Consider the following 21,433-nt stretch of genomic DNA (forward strand, 5'->3'; position numbering starts at 1 on the left):
TATGATGGAGGGATGGATGATGGATGGATGATGGATGGATGGATGACAGATGGATGATGGAGGGATGGATGATGGATGGATGGATGATGGAGGGATGGTGGATGGATGGATGATAGATGGATGATGGATGGATGCATGGATGGATGATGGATGGATGAAGGATGATGGATGGATGGATGATAGATGGATGAAGGATGATGGATGGATGGATGGATGATGGATGGATGGATGCATGGATGCATGGATGGATGATGATGGATGGATGATGGATGGATGGATGATTGATGGATGGATGATGGATGGATGAAGGATGATGGATGGATGGATGGATGAAGGATGGATGGATGCATGGATGGATGATACATGGCTGGATGCATGGATGGATGATGGATGGAGGATGGATGCATGGATGAAGGATGATGGATGGATGGATGATGGATGGATTATGGATGATGGATGGCTGGATGATAGATGGCTGGATGCATGGAAGGATGATGGATGGATGATGGATGGATGGATGGATGAAGGATGATGGATGGATGATGGATGGATGATGGAGGGATGGATGATGGATGGATGAAGGATGATGGATGGATGGATGATGGATGAATGGATGATGGATGGATGGGTGGATCGATGATGGATGGATGATGGATGGATGATGGATGGATTGATGATGATTGATGTATGATGGATGGATGTATGATGGAGGGATGGATGATGGATGGATGATGGATGGATGGATGACAGATGGATGATGGAGGGATGGATGATGGATGGATGGATGATGGTGGGTGGATGGATGATAGATGGATGATGGATGGATGATGGATGGATGCATGGATGGATGATGGATGGATGAAGGATGATGGATGGATGGATGATAGATGGATGAAGGATGATGGATGGATGGATGGATGATGGATGGATGGATGCATGGATGATAGATGGATGAAGGATGATGGATGGATGAATGATGATGGATGAATGGATGAAGGATGATGGATGAATGGATGAAGGATGATGGATGGATGGGTGGATGGATGATGGATGGATGATGGATGGATGGATGATGGATGGATGATGGATGGATGAAGGATGATGGATGGATGGATGATAGATGGATGAAGGATGATGGATGGATGAATGATGATGGATGAATGGATGAAGGATGATGGATGAATGGATGAAGGATGATGGATGGATGGGTGGATGGATGATGGATGGATGATGGATGGATGGATGATGGATGGATGATGGATGGATGGATGATGGATGGATTGATGATGATTGATGTATGATGGATGGATGTATGATGGAGGGATGGATGATGGATGGATGATGGATGGATGGATGACAGATGGATGATGGAGGGATGGATGATGGATGGATGGATGATGGTGGATGGATGGATGATAGATGGATGATGGATGGATGATGGATGGATGATGGATGGATGGATGATGGATGGATGGATGAAGGATGATGGATGGATGATGGATGGATGAAGGATGATGGATGGATGGATGGATGATGGATGCATGGATGCATGGATGGATGATGGATGATGATGGATGGATGATGGATGGATGGATGATTGATGGATGGATGATGGATGGATGAAGGATGATGGATGGATGGATGGATGAAGGATGGATGGATGCATGGATGGATGATACATGGCTGGATGCATGGATGGATGATGGATGGAGGATGGATGCATGGATGGATGCATGGATGAAGGATGATGGATGGATGGATGATGGATGGATTATGGATGATGGATGGCTGGATGATAGATGGCTGGATGCATGGAAGGATGATGGATGGATGATGGATGGATGATGGAAGGATGGATGATGGATGAAGGATGATGGATGGATGATGGATGGATGATGGAGGGATGAAGGATGATGGATGAATGGATGAAGGATGATGGATGGATGGATGATGGATGAATGGATGATGGATGATGGATGGATGGATGAATGATGATGGATGGATGAATGATGATGGATGAATGGATGAAGGATGATGGATGAATGGATGAAGGATGATGGATGGATGGGTGGATGGATGATGGATGGATGATGGATGGATGGATGATGGATTGATGATGGATGGATGCATGGATGGATGAAGGATGATGGATGGATGGATGATGGATGGATGAAGGATGATGGATGGATGGATGGATGATACATGGCTGGATGCATGGATGGATGATGGATGCATGGATGGATGGATGAAGGATGATGGATGGATGGATTATGGATGATGGATGGCTGGATGATAGATGGCTGGATGATAGATGGCTGGATGCATGGATGGATGATGGATGGATGGATGGATGGATGGATGGATGATGGATGGATGAAAGTTGGATGATGGATGGATGGGTGAAGGATGAAAGTTGGATGATGGAGGGATGGGTGAAGGATGAAAGTTGGATGATGGATGGATGGATGATGGATGGATGGATGGATGAAGGAGGATGGATGGATGGATGGATGATGGATGGATGATAGATGGATGGAGGGATTGATGATGGATGATGGAGGGATGGATGATGGATGGATGATGATGGATTGATGATGATTGATGTATGATGGATGGATGTATGATGGAGGGATGGATGATGGATGGATGATGGATGGATGGATGACAGATGGATGATGGATGATGGAGGGATGGATGATGAATGGATGGATGATGGATGGATGGTGGATGGATGATAGATGGATGATGGATGGATGATGGATGGATGATGGATGGATGAAGGATGATGGATGGATGGATGATAGATGGATGAAGGATGATGGATGGATGCATGGATGCATGGATGGATGATGGATGATGATGGATGGATGATGGATGGATGGTGGATGGATGGATGATAGATGGATGATTGATGGATGGATGATGGATGGATGGATGGATGAAGGATGGATGGATGCATGGATGGATGATACATGGCTGGATGCATGGATGGATGATGGATGGAGGATGGATGGATGAAGGATGATGGATGGATGATGGATGGATGGTTGGATGGATGGATGGATGGATGGATGGATTGATGGATGGATACATGGATGGATGGTTGGATGGATGGTTGGATGGATGGATGGATGGATGGTTGGATGGATGAATGGTTGGATGAAGGATGGATGGATGCATGGATGGATGATACATGGCTGGATGCATGGATGGATGATGGATGGAGGATGGATGCATGGATGGATGCATGGATGAAGGATGATGGATGGATGGATGATGGATGGATTATGGATGATAGATGGATGGATGAAGGATGATGGATGGATGATGGATGGATGATGGATGGATGAAGGATGATGGATGAAGGATGATGGATGGATGGATGATGGATGATGGAGGGATGGATGGATGGATGAATGATGATGGATGGATGAATGATGATGGATGAATGGATGAAGGATGATGGATGGATGGATGAATGGAAGGATGATGGATGGATGATGGATGGATGATGGAGGGATGGATGATGGATGGATGGATGAAGGATGATGGATGGATGATGGATGGATGATGGATGGATGAAGGATGATGGATGAAGGATGATGGATGGATGGATGATGGATGATGGATGAATGGATGATGGATGATGGATGGATGAATGATGATGGATGGATGAATGATGATGGATGAATGGATGAAGGATGATGGATGGATGGATGAATGGTGATGGATGAATGGATGAATGGATGAAGGATGATGGATGATGGATGGATGAATGATGATGGATGGATGATGGATGGATGATGGATGGATGGATGAATGATGATGGATGAATGGATGAAGGATGATGGATGATGGATGGATGGATGATGGATGGATGATGGATGGATGCATGGATGGATGATGGATGGATGGATGATGGATGGATGGATGAAGGATGATGGATGATGGATGATGAAGGATGATGGATGGATGATGGATGGGTGAAGGATGGATGGATGGATGATGGATGGATGGATGATAGATGAAGGATGAAGGTTGGATGATGGATGGGTGAAGGATGGATGGATGATGGATGGATGGATGATGGATGGATGATGGATGGATGGATGAAGGATGATGGATGATGAAGGATGATGGATGGATGATGGATGGGTGAAGGATGGATGGATGATGGATGGATGGATGGATGGATGAAGGATGACGGATGGATGATGGATGATGAAGGATGATGGATGGATGGATGCATGGATGGATGCATGGATGGATGATGGATGATGAAGGATGATGGATGATGAAGGATGATGGATGGATGATGGATGGGTGAAGGATGGATGGATGATGGATGGATGGATGATAGATGAAGGATGAAGGTTGGATGATGGATGGGTGAAGGATGGATGGATGATGGATGGATGGATGGATGATGGATGATGGATGGATGATGAAGGATGATGGATGGATGATGGTTGGATGGATGGATGAAGGATGATGGATGATGGATGATGAAGGATGATGGATGGATGATGGATGGGTGAAGGATGGATGGATGATGGATGGATGGATGGATGATGGATGAATGGATGAAGGATGATGGATGGATGATGGATGATGAAGGATGATGGATGGATGGATGCATGGATGGATGGATGGATGATGGATGAAGGATGAAGGTTGGATGATGGATGGGTGAAGGATGGATGGATGATGGATGGATGAAGGATGGATGCATGGATGGATGATGGATGGATGGATGGATGAAGGATGATGGATGGATGGATGATGGATGGATGGATGAAGGATGATGGATGGATGATGGATGGATGAAGGATGATGGATGGATGATGGATGGATGAAGGATGATGGATGGATGAAGGATGATGGATGGATGGGTGGATGGATGCATGGATGGATGCATGGATGGATGATGGATGGATGGATGAAGGATGATGGATGGATGATGGATGGATGGATGATGGATGAATGGATGAAGGATGGATGGATGGATGAAGGATGGATGATGGAGGGATGGATGGATGGATGATGGATGGATGGATGAATGGATGAAGGATGATGGATGGATGATGGATGGATGGATGGATGGATGGATGGATGGATGGATGATGGATGGATGGATGGATGATGGATGGATGAAGGATGGATGATGGAGGGATGGATGGATGGATGGATGAAGGATGATGGATGGATGGGTGGATGGATGCATGGATGGATGCATGGATGGATGCATGGATGGATGAAGGATGAAGGATGATGGATGGATGATGGATGGATGGATGGATGATGGATGGATGAAGGATGGATGAATGGATGATGGATGATGGATGGATGGATGAATGATGATGGATGAATGGATGAAGGATGATGGATGGATGGATGAAGGATGGATGATGGATGGATGATGGATGGATGGATGGATGATGGATGGATGAAGGATGGATGAATGGATGAAGGATGATGGATGGATGAATGATGATGGATGAATGGATGAAGGATGATGGATGGATGGATGAAGGATGATGGATGGATGGATGATGGATGCTTCATCCATCCAGGCACCGTAGGTGCAGACTGACCTCCATGCTCCTTCTTCCAGTCTACTCCACCTCCAACCTCCTGGTTCTGTTCAATGACAGCATCCTGCGGAAAGGCCTTGGCCGGTCTCTGCCCGCGGTGAGCCTCTTCTCTGTCCAGGAAAATGCCGTCATCCTTCCTGACTTGAAACCGCGTGACGCCATGATTCAGAGCCGTGTGCTGCAGCCACATGCATGTGAACGTGTACCTTCTGCTGCTTTCCTCACATGACCCGACCGTCCTCCTGCAGTCCGTGTCCCAGCAGAGGATCCTGACTTGGCTGTCGGTTCTGGAGTACGTGGAGGTTTTCCTGGAGATGGGGGCCTGTAAGCTGTGGGGGGAAGTGGGCCGCTGGCTGGTGATCGGACTCATTCAGATCTGGAAGTACGCCCTCCTCCTCCTCCGTCTCCCAGCTGGTTGTTGGATGAAGCAGCTTTAAAGTTTCACTTCCTGCCTGAAGCTGGTTTGAAAATGAAATGACCTGGAGCCAAATCAGTTCCCCATCTGACCAATAGATGGCTTTAACATCATCAGGCCACGCCCCGTTTAGTCCAGCGTAACATTGTTCAGTCTGAGGACAGAAACAGCAGTTTAGCCTAGAGACCTGGAACAGCCTTAGGGGGCGTGTCCAACGTGTCCTCCTTCCCTCAGGAATGAAGCCTTTCGGTCCAGCTTCATGTTTTTCAGCCACATTTTCCTAAAAACCTCCCAGTAGATCAGCTCTTTGTGCAAAAACATCAAAGGAAGGGAGGCTCTGGGGAAAAAGTCCAGGAGAATCATCCAGAGAAAGAAAGGTGGCATTCTGAATCTTCACTTTTGGTGGTACTTTCAAAATAAAAGCTGACCTGGTGGCTCCAACCAACAGCAGGTGTAACCAACCTCTGATCTTAATAGTAAAAGTTTCAAACAGTTGATGACTTTTTAGTTTGCTAATTGTGGAAGTTGAAAGAAATCCTTGTTTGGACCCAGAAGATGGTTCTTTACTGTTCTTTACTGGATGTTTGTCTTTTTGTCCACAACATGAAAGAATGTTGTTGTCGGACGCGTCCAGCCTCTGCTTCCTGTTGGAGCACTAACACTTCCTGTCTGTCGTCTGCAGGGCGGCGCTCCGGCTGGTTCTGCTCCTGCTGTACAAGTCTGGCCTGCAGACGTCTCCCCCCATAGTTCCCCTGGACAGAGGCGCAGAGTGTGTCGGTGAAGGTCGGTTCCTTTCTCCCAGCTCAGGGATTCAAACCTTCCTGTTCTAAACGTTAGTCTGAACCTGCCGGGCCTTCTGAGCCCTCGCCGTCGGCGTCTTCAACGGATGGACATCAGGATCTTCTTGATGGATGAATGTTGGGCTGGTCTAGGGCGGGTTCTGGTTTCCAGAACCTCTAATGAGATGGCATCCATGTCCACAGATGACGGCGGGCAGCAGGAGGACGCCGGCTTTGTGGGTCGGAGGTCGGGCCGTGTCATCAGACCCCTCAGCAGCGGTGAGTCCTGAGGAAGTCTGCAGGAGCTGCAGCTCCAGGAGGAGCAACTGGAGCCAGAGCAGTTCACCATCTGGCCACAAGGCGGCGAGCTCCACCATCAGGTCCATTCAGTGTTGGCGTGACCCAAACGTGAACCGGAAGTCAAACGTTAATGGGATTTGGTTCTCATTAGTGAAAAGGGGGGCATGTTTCTTTAAGGGGGGGTGAGTGGACCTATAGGGGTCTCTATCAACCCCCCCTCTGTGTTAGTACCTGTAATCAGCCCTTTTTGGAGCAGAGCTGAGGTGGGCGGAGCAATCTTTGGTCAGTATTTCATCCGCCGTGGTTTTGAGTAAAGGTCAGCCGGGGTCACGCGTCTGTGGTGACATCGCCGGTGGTCCTGACCCGTTCAGCGCTGCAGCCATGTTGACGCGCGATGACATCATGAATCGTTTCTAAGCGTGTTTGTCCTCATGTAGCTCTAGAGAGCTCAGGATTGGACGGTTAAGGAAAAAGCGGACAACAACAAATCTGTGGTAGTTACTAAAAGTACCAGAAAACATGCAGCTTCTTCTTTCTGATGTCAGATTGGATGGTTTTGTATTGGGGGGGCTTTGGAACCGGCCCCCTAGTGGTCGCACTGTGAGGCGCTTTAGCTCCAATGGTTTGAACCATGGACTGTACGTACGAACTGGACTGAGTGACATCATCTGTAGAAAACGCTTCACTTCTAACTCCAACCAAAAAGGTTGTGTTTTCACATGCGGACGCCGCCATGTTGGAGCCAGAAATCGTCAGTGAGCTGTGATTGGTCCAAGTCAGTCTGAGTCATTGTTTCTATGGCAACCGCTCTCACCAGTCAGGACTGAGCTTGTTGGAAGGCCACGCCCCTGCCACTCGACAGCGGTTACATGAAATCTGTCAAATGTTCTGAATGTTGGGGCCAGCAGGCTCCACCTACTTTTACTGAGACATCCGATTGGTCAGTTTATACCTCAAATAACTTGAACTACAGAAAAGTATTTCAAAAGTATCAGATCCAGAACGGTTCTTCTGACCAATAGAAGGACTGAGGAACAGAGGTTTAGTTCTCTATAGACATCTGTGGGATTTTGGTTTCATGGAGCCACTTCCTGTTTGGAACGAGGGGGGAGGAGTCACTCAGTCCAGTTCTCATATACAGACAATGGTTGTATGTCAGCCTCAGAGCCCATCACACATTTGGTTGAAAACTGTTTCACCAACTTTTCTTATATTTGAGTGCAAAACTGCCCTTAGAAAGGTGGTGTAGCGGCTAGCACTCCGGCCCCACAGTGGGAGGGTCGTGGTTCAAATCCCGGATGGGTGGAGTTTGCATGTTTTCCTTGTTTACCCCAGTTTTGTGGTTGCGCGTGGTTGTGTGTGGTTGTGCGTAGTTGTGCGTGGTTGTGTGTCTCTGGGTGGAGCAGCTAACTGACCCTGAAAGGGATTAGGTGGGTTTAGAAAATGGTCGGGGCTCAGAAGGTGTGGGGTTGGACGAGTGATTGACAGCTGACCTGTGAATGACTGACTGGAACAGCTTTCCTGGATGTGTTCGATCCCCGGACGCCGTTAGAGGGAGAGGCTTGGACGCGGTGTTGTCTGTTGTGTCCATGATGGTAGAGACTGCTGCTCTGAAGAAGTCCAGGAGCCGTCGTTAGGCTCCTATTCATCTAAGCATCTTCTGTTCCTTCTCCTCCCGGTGACGGGACAGCCCCCCCCCTGCAGACGCCTCAGCTGTGGGGAGCACCCACCCCGAAAAGGAGAAGCAGCTCAACACAGAGCTGCAGCCCAACTCCTCTTGGCCTCCTAGAGACGGTTGCAGAGTGCGTGTTCATCGGGCGGCCGCTGGTGCACCGTATCCTTTCTCCTGCAGCAGCAACATGAGGAGGAGGAGGAGGAGGAGGAGGAGGAGGAGGAGGAGGAGGAGGAGGAGGAGGAGGAGGAGGAGGAGGAGCTGCTGCTGCTGCTGTCAGGGGCAGAGAGACGATGACCTCAGTCATTGTAATGCTGCTTCCAGCCACCAGAGGGCCCCGTGTTCCTCCAACAGCAGTCACTTCCTGGATTACAGGGGCTTTCAGCTCCTGTTGGTGATGGGGGGGGCATGGCACACTTTTCTTTCATTTCCTGTCCAAACCCCGCCCCGTCGTCCTCCTCCTCAGCAGTGACTCCTGCTCCCCTTCAGAATGTTGACGTTTTGTTGACTTGGCGTTTTCCTTAAACCCCGCCCCCTACCTGGCCTGCAGTGCTCTGCCTGGGGTTGTGCGGGGCACGGTCCTGGAAGCCGTGGTTCCTGTCCGGGTTCCTGGAGCTGTCCAGGTAAAGGCCGCGTTCCCCCGTCAGTTTTTGAGGGGGGGTGGATTCCTGGCTTCTACTAAAAGCCGTGCGTGGCTAAAGGGGCGGAGCTCTGAATCTCTGTGAGCAGCGGGTCTCCCTCTGTTCTTCTTTCTGTTGAACTGAGCTCTCTGCAGCAGAAAGACGGCGCACAGTCCTGCCGTCTTGATGCCATGGCGAGCTGACGTGGTGCTTGCCTCTGCAGCTTCGGCGTCCTGAGCGACGTGAAGTTTCAGAACCGATGGGAGAAGGCCGAGATGAGGAGGCGGGCTTTCCTGCTGCTGTACTATCTGCTGCGCTCCCCCTTCTATGACCAATACTCCCAGTGAGTGTCACCTCCAGAACGGTTCTCAGCCTGACATACAGGGATTCCCCCACATGACCCCCATCCTAAAGGCACAGCCTCCTGACTACCAGCAGTGTTACGGCGTCCTCTGTGGGACATTTCTACACCTGAAGACCAACCACTGCATGAAGGCCTTTGGGGCCCAGAGAACGCCTGCATAGCTAATGTGAAGGGGGCGGGGCTCTGGGAAGTGTGGTGACAAATCAAAGCATGAGTCTTTTTTCTGGTAGTCAGGGGGGTTTTAGCTGCAGTGATGTGTGAAGCATAGTTTCTACATTTAAAGACATAACCCAGAATCTTGGTTTGGGGTCTGGCTCCACCTGGACGTGGGGGGGGGGGCTTCTTAACTCTGTTCCTTCTCCTGCAGGGAGAAGATTCTCTTCCTGCTCAGACTTCTGGCTGAACATGTTCCAGGAATTGGACTTGTTGCACGTGAGTACCACGAGTCATTTATGAGCATGAACTTTTGCAGAGCTAGTAACCCTCATGCTATCCTAGATGACCCCCCCCCCCTTCCATTGACATGTTCTTCCTACCATGACAAAGGTGGATAAAGGTGGAAAGATTTCATGTAATCCATGGACACCAGTGAAGATCACAAATCATTGAAGAAAAAAGGTTCAGAGCACTGTCTAGTGGGTCTGGATGACCCCACTGTCTAGTGGGTCTAGATGACCCCACTGTCTAGTGGGTCTAGATGACCCAACTCCCAACGTTAAGGTGCCTAGGATAACACAGGGGGTTCAGTCTTTATACCTGTGAATGACGGTTGGCTCCGTTTTTTATCTGCATCCAGAAACGTTTGCAGCAGCTCTCAGTCTTTGCTGGGGGGTGAAGGCCAGCCATCATTGCTGTTAAATGGGACAATGGTGGCTGGCCTTCACTACTGCAGAGCATCCTGTTGAGCAGCGACCTGTGGACTGCTGCAGAGCATGACCCCCCCCCCCCCGTGTGGCTGCTGTTCCTGCAGGTCCTCTGATGGATTACCTCCCCACCTGGCAGAAGATCTACTTCTACAACTGGGGCTGAGCGGCGCTGCAGACCGTCAGCTTCATCTGGACGTGGGCAGAACCTGGATCTGGGAGTCCTCCAGACCTGGAGGCTGGCTGCTCTGTGGGTGGAGTCTGGTCTACATCATGCAGACCGCCGCTCGGATTTGGACTTTAGTGGCGGCGATGCGAGACGCCAAACCACAGCAGAGGATGGTCAAAGAGTGAAGAACACAAACTGAGTTCTGAATCCATTTATTTTTGTAGCCTACAAATAAATACTTTCATTGTTGGGCTCTGCTTGCTGGAGGCTTTCTGGGGGGGTCAGACCTCATCAGGTCTGCCATTACCAGGGAGGGGGCGGTCTGAACATGCTGGAGACATGTTTTCATGGCGGACAGCTGTTTTGGGATGGTTCTGGTGGACCAATTCCTAAATTGGGACTGTGGGTCAAACTTTCTTGTGGTTCTGAAGGGGGGGGGGGGGGTGGTTTTATTCAGGGACACACTGAAGCCAGTTCCTACCAGGCCAGTGAAGCGGTTTCAGCGTCCGATGGGCCGACAGGGAGCCATCGGTTCTCATCACAGGAGCCGGGTTTGAATCCACATGAGCTGGTGTTCTGAACGTCACCGCTGAACCGCTGATGCAGGAGTCCAAATCAACACAGAGTTCTGAAGAAGAGAACCTAGAAGGACCTCACTCATCTTGAAAATCTCAGACCAACGGGACGTCCCAGCAGAAGTTTGGTTTTGTCCTCTGATGGTTTCACTTAGGAAAATAAAGTTCAGTCTGACGAGGGAGGAGTCTGCTCCTGGATCCGATGCTGCTCTTCCCTCCAGTACACGCGGGCCAATCAGGAGGCCGGTGGATGGCCTGGGGGCGTGTCCTCCCTCTGGGGGGGCTGCCACTCAGTAGGAGCCGTAGCGATCCTGAAAAAGAGGCGCCTTTGAGCAAACGGCAGCCGTCAGGGAACCGGAGCGTCTGCAGTCTCACCTGGATGGTGTTCATCACGCCGTTCGCCAGGACAGCCATCTTCCCCGCCACGGTTTTCACCCCTTGTTTGAACTGAGCCATGTCTGGCCCTGCGGGGAGCACGCCGTCGTAGCCGGACGTCCTCCCTGACAGGAGGAGGAGGAGCAGGAGGAAGAGTGTCAGCACAAAGGGGCCCCCTTGTTTTTCCCATCAGAACAGCTCACCTTTCTGCTCGCCGTCTTCTCCAAACAGGTCGGCGGAGCTGATGGAGGTGCTGCCAGACAGACTCTCCAGCCGGGTTTTGGCCTCATACTGCAGAGAACACAGAGTCAGCGAGCAGCAGAGGCGGCCGGGCCGGACCGGACCTCCCTGCAGCTCCTCACCTCAGCGCTGCTCTCACGACCAAAGAACATGTCTGAGGAGATGGCCTTGGCGTTGGCAAACTTCTGCCGGGCCTTGCTGGACTCTGACCCAGGAGCGGACGCCTCGGCTTTTCTCCGGCTGGGAAGCCTGGAACAGAGCGCAGACATCAGAACCGAGCGGTCCGGAGAGCAGCGGGCCGGGTCACGGCTGAGGTACCTCTCTCCAACGGGCTGAACACTTGAAATGGTGACCTCCTCTTTGGGCTCCTCCTTCTCCAGGGCCCAGGAGGCGGCGAACGAGGCCGTCCCTCCCTCAGAGTCCCACCGCGATCCGAAGGCGTCTCCCACCGTGAACGGGTTGTCCTTGTATCTGAGCAGAAGACAGGCGTGACTGCGGCTCTGAGGTCCGGACCTCCGTTCAGGAGGTTCTGCTGTCATCCGACATACTTTGGGGGTCCGGAGGTGAAGCCCGGCTCATCGAACATGTCCAGTTTGGAGCGAGAGGAGGACTTGGCTCCAACAGGCGTTTCCTGCTCAATCACCTGCATCTCTGATGTCACGGAGTGAGACACGGCGCTGAAAGCAGAGGCCACACCCCTGACTACACTCAGCCCGTCCTGCTGCCGGCTCCAAAACGGGCCAGAACCTACCTCCTGTTGCCGAAGCCCATGCCCAGCCGCTCCGCCTGCTCCCTCTTCTTCCCCTCCAGGTTCTGGAGCTTCCTGTCCTCCATTTTGCGGTCGATCTCCAGCTCTTTGTAGGCCAGGCGCATGGAGGTGACTCTGCAGCAGAGACGGAGCGTCAGGAGGAGAAAGCGCTCCGAGGACGGACGCCGGGAGGATGTCTTACATGGACTCCTCGGCTTGTTTCTTGGCCACGGCGGCCTGCTCCTCCCTCAGCTTCTCCGCCACCTGAGCCTGCTTCTCCACCTCAGAGAAGCTCTTACTGCTCACCTTCTGGGCGCCCAGACCCTTCTTTGCCCCCAGCTGTTGGGGGGGGGAGGGAGGGGCGTTAGCTGGACCCGTTCTGAGGGATGCTTCTCTGAATACCACATCCGACCATGAGCAGAGTCTACATGGGGGCCCGGCAGATTCTGCACCGTCATGCCTGCAAACCTGTGAAGGGTGGGGCATTAGTCATGTGACACTCACCCCTTTCTTGGCAGCCATGGGCTTCTTCTTTCCAATGATGGAGGACTTCACATCTGCAAGACAAGAGTTCTGTGAACACCGTCAACAGGAAGTCTGAAAGCATCAAACCGTCATCAAGCTGCTGACGCTCAGCGTCTGACCTCTGTTCAAACCCACATGTTCCAGCGTTCTCCTCCAAAAGCTGCCGCTCTGAGGTCCGGTCAGCGCGCTTCGTTTTCGGCTGCGACCTTCACAGAAACGTCTGAACCTTTCAACTAGTGAAGGGTACCGTTTGGGTTTTATTCCAAACCGGTTCTTCTGAAAAGGTTCTAGTCTCAAATTGCTGTTTCAAAACCAGAGATCGTTCCGTTTCTTCTAGAAACATGGAACATGTGATGAAGCTGAACAGGATGAAGGAGAGCGCTGGAATGTGTCCAAGATGCTGCGTTTCATGCTTTCCTCTGTGGGAGTCGATGTGTCTTCACCGCTCATCACCATGACAACGGCCTCTTCTCCAGAACCTTGTACACGCCGCTGATGCCTAAGGTTTCTGAATATTACAGTCTTTGGTACCTGTACCAACTCGGTGTCAAGTTTCAGTCCCATCACTGGTTTCCTTTCCTGTGGCGCTGCAGCCGCTGAGCAAAGCCGGCGTTCTGACAACACATGCCAACCAGCAAACACCCCCCATCCCAGCCAAGCTGTTGGGAGGGGCCACGTGAAGCGTGCACCGGCTGCGCACCCTGGCACCGGCTGCGCACCCGGGCACCGGCTGCACACACGTGCATCACCTGTGGGTGTCCAGCCCCCCCCTGGTGACAAACGCATGGAGGCCTCATCTGCATGAGACAAGGAGCCACAGAGTCTGTGGCTCTGTGAGACCCGATCATGCATGTTCTCAGAACCGCTGCAGCCCAACAGTCGGGGGCTGCCGGTCACTTTGGGTTTAGGTTCTGCTTCCTTTTATTAGCTCTGAGCTCAGACTGTCTGCAGACTATGGAGAATCATCTGGAGCTGTTCTTTAAAGACGATACTAACAACAAAATGCAGATTAAAGGTAGAATGAACGGATAAAGTCCAAACCTAGTGAAGACATTTGGCAACAATGACCAGCTGGACATCAATGCCTGATTTTATAAAGAAGAACAGGTTGAAAACTGGTCCAGACGGCTCAAAACGGGGAGAAGTGATCAGTCAGCTGTAAACCACTGAAGTAAACAGGTTTCTGATTCTGGCTAAACGCTGCATCACAGTAGAAAGAGCACCGGGAACTCTTCAGAAACAGATGACCGGAGTGGGTCTTTCAGGGTGGAACCTCAGTCCAGCCGCTGACCCCGGTCAACGAGCGCTCTGACGGCGTTTCTCACCCAGGGAAGCTTTGGGCGATGTGCTCAGCCCTTCGATGCTGGGCCCTTCCTCCGGCTCTGCAGACAAGCAGAAGAGACATCTTCAGGACTCTGAGGTCTGCTCATCTGTGACTGACAGTGGAAAGGACTGAAATGGTCTTTAGAGCATGCAGGCTGTGGAAGTTTGTCTGCATCGTTTGAACAGAATCAGGCTTTCAGTAGAGATTTCTGCAGAGTTCTCCTTGTTTAAGTGTTGGAGAATTTCAGAAAGACGTGATGCTGTGAAAGCTTCATGACTCTTACGTCCATCATCCTGGGATTTGGACGACGCGTCCAGCAGCTGGGGGGTGGGGGCTCCTCCGTTCTGCTCTTTCTCAGCAGGGGGCGCTATGTTCCAGTCAGCCTGAAAAAGACAGAAGCTTCTTCCCATCAGTCTGCTTGGCTCCAAGCTTGAAGGTGGGATTAAGGAGACAACCCCTCTGCAGCAGAGAGGATCCAGCAGGAATCCACCCAGAGCCGCTCGCTGCTCCGCTGCTGCTGTTCTAGAGCTTCAAAGCTCTGAGGACCGCCTCATCCTGCTGTCAAAGTGTCAATGCTGTGACGGTGGGGGGGTAACAGTAACAGGAAAATACGTCTACGTCCACTAAAGCATTTCACGGTCAGAGCGTCTTCAGACACGGCTGCTGCTGTTCCTTTACCCATAATTCCACCTGCATGATTGCTGTGTTTGCCTCTTACATGCCTAAAACCATGAATATAACGCCATGATCATGTTAGCAGATGAAACCTTCTTCATGACATTCCCACACTAAAGACTCGACAGTCCTTGGCTGAGGAGGAACCTTTAACCGATCGGCTACTCTGACCCTGAATCAGAGATCCGGCTACGATCACACAAGAACCGGTTCTTCTTTTGATTAAACTCGTTTAGTTCGGAGCGGTTCCTGCAATGCTGCCATGTTGTGTTCAGCATGTCTGCGCTGTAGACAACAGCTGTTACGGATGAGGCTGTGGTATCCCATCATCCTCTGCTGCTCTGATGCAGAAGGAAAGTGGGTCATGGATAACTGGCTTCACTCTCACTCCTCTTTGTGCCTGAAGGCTCAGCGTTCAGAAATGTTGACGTCAGGCCGCGATGCTCTGATTCAAGCATTTGTTTTCATCCCAAATGGTTCTCGTTATGACAGTCCCACCTCCGTGCAGCACTGCAGTGGTAAAGGTTTCCTCTGTAAAGACCAAAGACTGAGCCGTCATGGAAAAAGACCTCTTTGTGGACATTCCAAACTCTCTCTTCTTCTCTATCAGGATATAACATCACAGATTGGTTTCTATAAATGAAACCTCGATAATCAGAGATTGGGTCTCCACTGAAGTGAGTGTCGGCTGCAGGACCAGCAGACTGAAACAGTTTAAAGTGGAATTACAGTTTCCCAGCGTTTCCAGCGTTAGACGAGGCAGATCTAATCCCAAACCCAGACTAATCTGCAGGAACATTCAGAAATGTAAAGCTACGCCTGGATTTAACAGTAAACTAAGTGACTTTATGAAACGTGCAGAAACCTGCGTGTGCTCGGCGAAAAAGTCTGAGTCTCTCTTGTCGGGAGTCGGGGGGGGTCCTCCTGCAGGAGAATCGATCCACAGCTGCAGAGGAGAGCAGACTCATTAAACAACAGTAATCATGTGATCATGTGTCAGAACAGGTTGATATCTGACTCTAAAGAGAACTTTGCCCTTTGAGCTGAAAGCCTCTGACAGTGGCTGTGTGGGACGGCCTCCATCTGTGAGCTGAACGCTGACATGAGCTTCTCCATCACGGAGGACAGAATCTGTAGAAAATCATCTTCATCTTTCACTCCACAGGGCTGTTTGGAAGGAGGTGGACTGCAGGTCCTCATAAAAACATCCCTTTGGTAGGAAAATGGTATATTCCACAGCGACATGGGGCTTTGCTCGGTTTAGGATTCTATTAGTCAGAGTTGTAGAAATCCAGTATTTGACGCAGAAAACCCAGTTAGACCGTTTAACACCTGCTTTCACACTCTGATGAGCCGTTTCTGTTACAGCTGCAGTCACACTGTTTCAGTGTCAATGTGCAGACGTGACCAGAGCTGCTGGAAGTTATGGTATGTTTTTCCTGCTCGGACTCGTGCAGGTCAAAGGTCACGGAGGTGAAGCTGGAGGCTTTTAGGGTTAGTGAGGGTGTGATCATCAACCAACGCTCGCCACTCAGGCTCACCTCTGTTCCGTACTTGGACAGAGCAGCGTTCGCCAGCTGCCGGATCTTCTCCCTGTACATCTGGGCCGCGCGGCTGTTGTACTTGGCGTTGGTGTCCTTTGTGGAGCAGCCATGCTGGCGGAAGAAAGCCGTCTGACGGAAAAGGAGAAAAATCAGACGACCCGTACAAACATACAAGCAATGGAGCAGCCAGAAAACCACCAACTCACTGCGTTAGCGTTCCCTCCAACCTGCATGCATCGCAGCTGGAACCAGTTCCAGTTGGAGTCCAACTCCGTTGATCTGAGGAGAAGAAGACGGGAGGCAGCAGGTCAAGACGGGACGAGATCTGATCACTGAAAGGGTTGGGGTGTGCACCGTCCCCACAACACCCTCACACCTCTCAATGATGATGATGATGATGATGCATCACCTGATGAAGCTGAGGTGAACTCCCAGCGAGCGGTGGATTCCAGAGCAGTCGATGCACAGGAACACGCCGTGTGAAATGCTGGCCCAGCTGGGGTTTTTGGCAGCGCAGTCGAAACACGCCTGAAACCAAACACCCAATCGGGTCAAGTCACAGATGACATCACCATGGCAACTGGACCGGCCAGGACCTTCCAACGTAGTAACTATAGTAACTACCACAAACAACATGATGTGAACCCAGAAGATTTGACATAACATGATAGGAATTTGCTTCATGAAATAGAAGTAGATTTCTGTTTCTGTGAATCCGGTGCCTTCAGGTGTTTCTCTGTCAGGTAACCTGATCTGCTCAGGTGGAAGCTTGTTCACCTGTCATTGCCCTTCATTTGTGCCAGATGCCCTCTTATTTTATGGGGACCGGCACACACTCGAAGGGTCTGGCCCAAGAACCCACACTGCATGAAGCTCATCACACCCCCTGGGAATCGAACCCTGATTTCCCAGTCCTGCACTTAAGTGAGGCACCGGTGAACACTGTAGAAAATGTCAGGATTGTTTATGACAGAAGGGGGAGTTCTAGATGACGATGGAAGCATTTCAGATGCAGAATGCGTCCCTCCAGTCTGTCATCACAGCAAGGAAAACGGTGAGAGTTCCCTCGTCTCGCCGTTCGCCGGTTCATTCAATCAGCACAGCTGTTCACGCTTTCTTAACTGCTGCATGGTGTTCTGTGAGCTGATTGGCTCTGCTGTGCCGTGTCTCCGGTACAGAATGCGTTCAGTTTTTCCACATTTACATAAATCTTTGTTTCATTCTGTAAAATCACATCTGTAGACGGGCGGGGAGGACGTCATTCCTAAATCAGGTGACAGCAGCAGGGGCGTCCAGGTTCAATGTCGGGTCAATATGAAGCTACGGGGGGGGCGGCCGGATCGGCGGCCGGCAGCGTCTCTGATCAGACATTGACCGGGGCAACGGTCCCTGCGAGCTTGAGCAATGGCTCACATTCTCAGCACACAGAACAGAATTACACACAATTATACCAAAGTTACAGTTTCAAACGAGTTCATCCTTCTTGTTTCAGATGCAAATATCACGGGTTGTGCCCGCCCGATTTACGTGAGCTCCTCTGAAAACAAGGAGAAAGGTTCAGCCTCAACTTGGACACCCTCCCATCAGTCAATTATCTGCCTTCCTGCCCCCCACCTGCCACTGCACCACATGTCCCCGGGCAGCCACTGCCCCGTGTCAAACGCCGTCCGGTCAGCATTCAATGTGAACTCTTCCTTAAACTGTAACACTAATGCCGCCGCACCTCCTGCTGAATTCACTGACAAACTGGCAGGAGGTGACCGCGGTGGCATTTTGGCGTATGAGACCGTAAAAAACCCACTCCAAACAAAAGCTTGGTTCTGGTTCTTTTAGTTCCTGCAGCATTTTTCTGATGATGGAAGACGTATATAAAGAAAATTAAGGGTAAAACTGCATTTCTGAGTATTTCTGAGTATTCCTTTGGTAAAATTGTTGTAAATAAGGAGCAGATGGAAAAATTCAGTTTAAAAAAAACTTGTAGAAGTGATGTAGGTGCTACGGTGGGCGGGGCACAAACTCCCAGCTCCGCCCCTTTCTGATCCTCCACCTGCAGACCAACAGATCCATGAAGGTTTTTGTTTTCCTGGTCTGAGCTGGAATCTGGATCAGAACTGGGCGGATGGATGGATCTGATGTTGCTGCTGTTTTTGTTGCATCGCTAACGTTGGGTTGGGGTGTGAGGGGCTGTAAGCTAGCAGGAAAGCGTGTTAACAAAGGGATGATGGGAAATGAGGTCAGGCTTCCTACACACCAACAGTCCCCCCCCCACATTTGCAGCATTTGCTGCAGTGGAGCGGCTCAGTGACCACGGCCCCCCAGTGCATGCTGGGAGCAGCTGCTGAGTGGACACAAAAGGACGCCTCTGTCTGAACAACAAATTCACCGCCATAGACCCACTCAAAGGTTCTATTAACACCAAGGGGCTTCACGGCATTCAGCTGAGGGCAAACACCTGAGTCTAGCATGAACAGGTTGAGTTCAACCGTCAGCGGGGAAAACCACGCCAGCAGCCGGTCTGCATCCCGTCAGTCCGCATGTCTGAAGCTATTTAAGAATCGATTCAACTTCCTGTAAGTGTGAAAAAGCAGCTGTGGAATGTCCTCAATCATTCAGAAACTATTCAGCTGACATGGCATCAAGGAACACCAGCTACTTAAGTTCTTCATTTTTAAATCCATGACCCACTTACAGCTTTTCATAAACGAAAGCAAACCAGAAAAGTTCCTGTCGTCTCTCCGTTTTCACAAATGATGATTAGTAACTGGGTTTTTCTGCTCCCTGACTCATTTCCTTCCATCGGTTTGGTTTGGTTTCCTATCTTCCTGTTGGTCAGGGACTTGTAGTTTTTGGAATGATTGAACTCATTTTGAATGGATGGAAAGGTTCACATTTACTGTGAGTTTGACTGCATTGAACAGTCAAATTCTTTTCTTTTTGTTCCCATGATTAAAACCTTTTGTTCATAATATCTTTAGTGAACTTCAGCTGATGTCAGACACCAATGTTGACTCATTCATGACATCACAGTTCAATCAAGCTGATTGATTGCAGTTCAGGACAAGAACAGCCTGCTGGTGGGGGTTTGATTCCCGTCTGTGTCTAACCATAGATGTCATTGAGGTCATAAATATGAGTAAAATTCATCTCCACCTTTATAAATGCATGTGTAGCTTCATATAACTGGTCACAGGGACTTAACTTTCCATCTTGGCTTTTATAAGAAGAAAAAAACTACAGTGAGAGAATTTCACTGAGTGTTTTCTGGTTTACAGCCTTTTTCGGAGTAACTGTGTGTCTTTAAAGTCCAAAACAAAACGTTAAAACTGAGTAAAACCTGAAAGAATTCCACTTCTTTCCAGGATATAAACTTCTGACATTCAGTACAGAAATGTCTGCATGAAGAGAGAAGAAAGTGAAAGCGCCATCGTTCCATAACAGCATCAGGAATGTAACCTTGATTAGATGCACACCAAGAACCAACGTCTACAGAGTTCCCGTTAAAAACTAACATTTAGGGAGCGACATCAAATAGTTCAGTCTTTGTTCTCCAAAAAAAAAATAAACATGTCAAAGTTAAAAACTAGGCTAAGTTTTCTTTCCAGCACACGTCACTAAACCCACAACAGGTGATTAATTCTGAGAATCATACTCATCAAACTGACAGCTGGAAACATCAATGACTCATTTAACTGTACAGCTTCAGCTAAATCCACGGCGGCAGCCTGAACTGAAGCCGCTCTTGCTAACCGGCTAGCTTGCCGTAGACGTGAACGGTTGACGTGGCTGTACGTTATTATTGCTTTACTCTCAGGCTAGAAGCCTTTAGCTCAGGGATAAGCAGGCAATGGTAGCCAGCTCAGCGGTCGTGGAACAGCAGAGCAGGGCCGGGCCGGGCCAGGCCAGGCCGGACTACGATCTGAAAAAACAGCTACTAGCATCGAGCTAATGTTTCCTACCCGGAAATGTCAAACAAACCACCGCGAGCGCCGCACAAGCAGACAAAGTCACACAAAACAAGTGTTAGCGTCGTGTACGGTTACCTTGTTTGTGGGAATCGACCTTAATCGCTTGAAAATGGTAAGAATTTCGGTCTTATTTGGTTCGGTAGCCATCTTGCCACTCTGACGATTGGTGTGTGCTGACGCGCCTACGGAACACCGCGCGCCCAAACTTCAGGAAAAAGCGAACACAGCCGTCTCTTCCACTCGGACATGTTTTATGGCCGCAGTCCTTCTCCATTTTAGATTCAGTTAGACTTTCTTAGCCAAACAATACCACAACTTTACCCTTTGCTCTTATACAAACATGCAAACACATGCATGTTAGCCTCAGGTGTGATTGCTTTGGATGGTTGAAATGGGTTTAGGATTGACGACTTAAGTCAACCCATGGCAACAAGTAGTCTTTTTAGGTGTACCACTATTAGACTTAGTCTATACTACAAATGAGGCTATACAATGGAAGTTTACTTTTTTTTTTGCTGTTGCTTTTTTTAACCTAAAAATGAACACAGGTTGTCATCATTGTCATTTTCTTTTTTTTTTTTTTTTTTTTTTTTTTTTTTAATTCATCATTGTCATTTTCATTATCATTGTCATTATTGTTATCAATTTCATGCAGCAACACATGTAAATTAGTAAGTAAACTTTAT

At 49.7% G+C, this 21,433-nt stretch overlaps 2 protein-coding genes across 3 annotated transcripts in view; one reads left to right on the top strand and one right to left on the bottom strand.

Annotated features, from left to right (window-relative positions):
* pex16 (peroxisomal biogenesis factor 16) overlaps positions 1 to 11,027 on the top strand; it is a 25,015-nt gene extending 13,988 nt beyond the window's left edge. The window contains exons 3-11 of the mRNA XM_023951281.2: positions 5,615 to 5,691; positions 5,843 to 5,976; positions 6,692 to 6,792; positions 6,993 to 7,067; positions 8,779 to 8,922; positions 9,311 to 9,383; positions 9,604 to 9,723; positions 10,112 to 10,176; positions 10,715 to 11,027. Coding sequence (XP_023807049.1) covers positions 5,615 to 5,691; positions 5,843 to 5,976; positions 6,692 to 6,792; positions 6,993 to 7,067; positions 8,779 to 8,922; positions 9,311 to 9,383; positions 9,604 to 9,723; positions 10,112 to 10,176; positions 10,715 to 10,773 — 848 coding nt within the window. The 3' untranslated portion in view covers positions 10,774 to 11,027. The remainder of the gene's footprint in view (positions 1 to 5,614; positions 5,692 to 5,842; positions 5,977 to 6,691; positions 6,793 to 6,992; positions 7,068 to 8,778; positions 8,923 to 9,310; positions 9,384 to 9,603; positions 9,724 to 10,111; positions 10,177 to 10,714) is intronic.
* Positions 10,973 to 20,978, bottom strand: arfgap2 (ADP-ribosylation factor GTPase activating protein 2). 2 transcript variants are annotated; one of them, XM_004084246.5, is made up of 16 exons: positions 20,823 to 20,978; positions 17,192 to 17,310; positions 16,989 to 17,061; positions 16,780 to 16,911; positions 16,104 to 16,184; positions 14,847 to 14,946; positions 14,565 to 14,621; positions 13,219 to 13,271; positions 12,917 to 13,053; positions 12,718 to 12,849; positions 12,515 to 12,643; positions 12,285 to 12,437; positions 12,089 to 12,215; positions 11,930 to 12,017; positions 11,727 to 11,851; positions 10,973 to 11,662 (listed from the first exon to the last, which is right to left on the bottom strand). In XM_004084246.5, exons 1-16 carry the CDS (start codon positions 20,892 to 20,894, stop codon positions 11,642 to 11,644), a joined length of 1,599 nt encoding a protein of 532 aa, XP_004084294.1. In that variant the 5' UTR covers positions 20,895 to 20,978; the 3' UTR covers positions 10,973 to 11,641. The 2 variants fall into 2 exon arrangements, with proteins under 2 accessions (XP_004084294.1, XP_020555321.1); XM_020699662.2 differs by lacking the exon at positions 16,104 to 16,184.
* Positions 20,979 to 21,433: the final 455 nt, after the last annotated feature.

This window comes from Oryzias latipes, chromosome 3, assembly GCF_053564925.1.
Source record: "Oryzias latipes strain Hd-rR chromosome 3, Olatipes_Hd-rR_3.1".
Taxonomy (NCBI): Eukaryota; Metazoa; Chordata; class Actinopteri; order Beloniformes; family Adrianichthyidae; genus Oryzias; species Oryzias latipes.

Excerpts from the sequence above, each read along its gene's own strand:
- arfgap2 (XM_004084246.5), bottom strand. The coding sequence starts at position 20,894 with ATGGCTACCGAACCAAATAAGACCGAAATTCTTACCATTTTCAAGCGA. Across the intron at positions 17,062-17,191 it reads GTTCACCTCAGCTTCATCAG|ATCAACGGAGTTGGACTCCA; the intron begins GTGATGCATCAT and ends TCTTCTCCTCAG. Across the intron at positions 12,216-12,284 it reads GTTCAGCCCGTTGGAGAGAG|GCTTCCCAGCCGGAGAAAAG; the intron begins GTACCTCAGCCG and ends GCTCTGTTCCAG.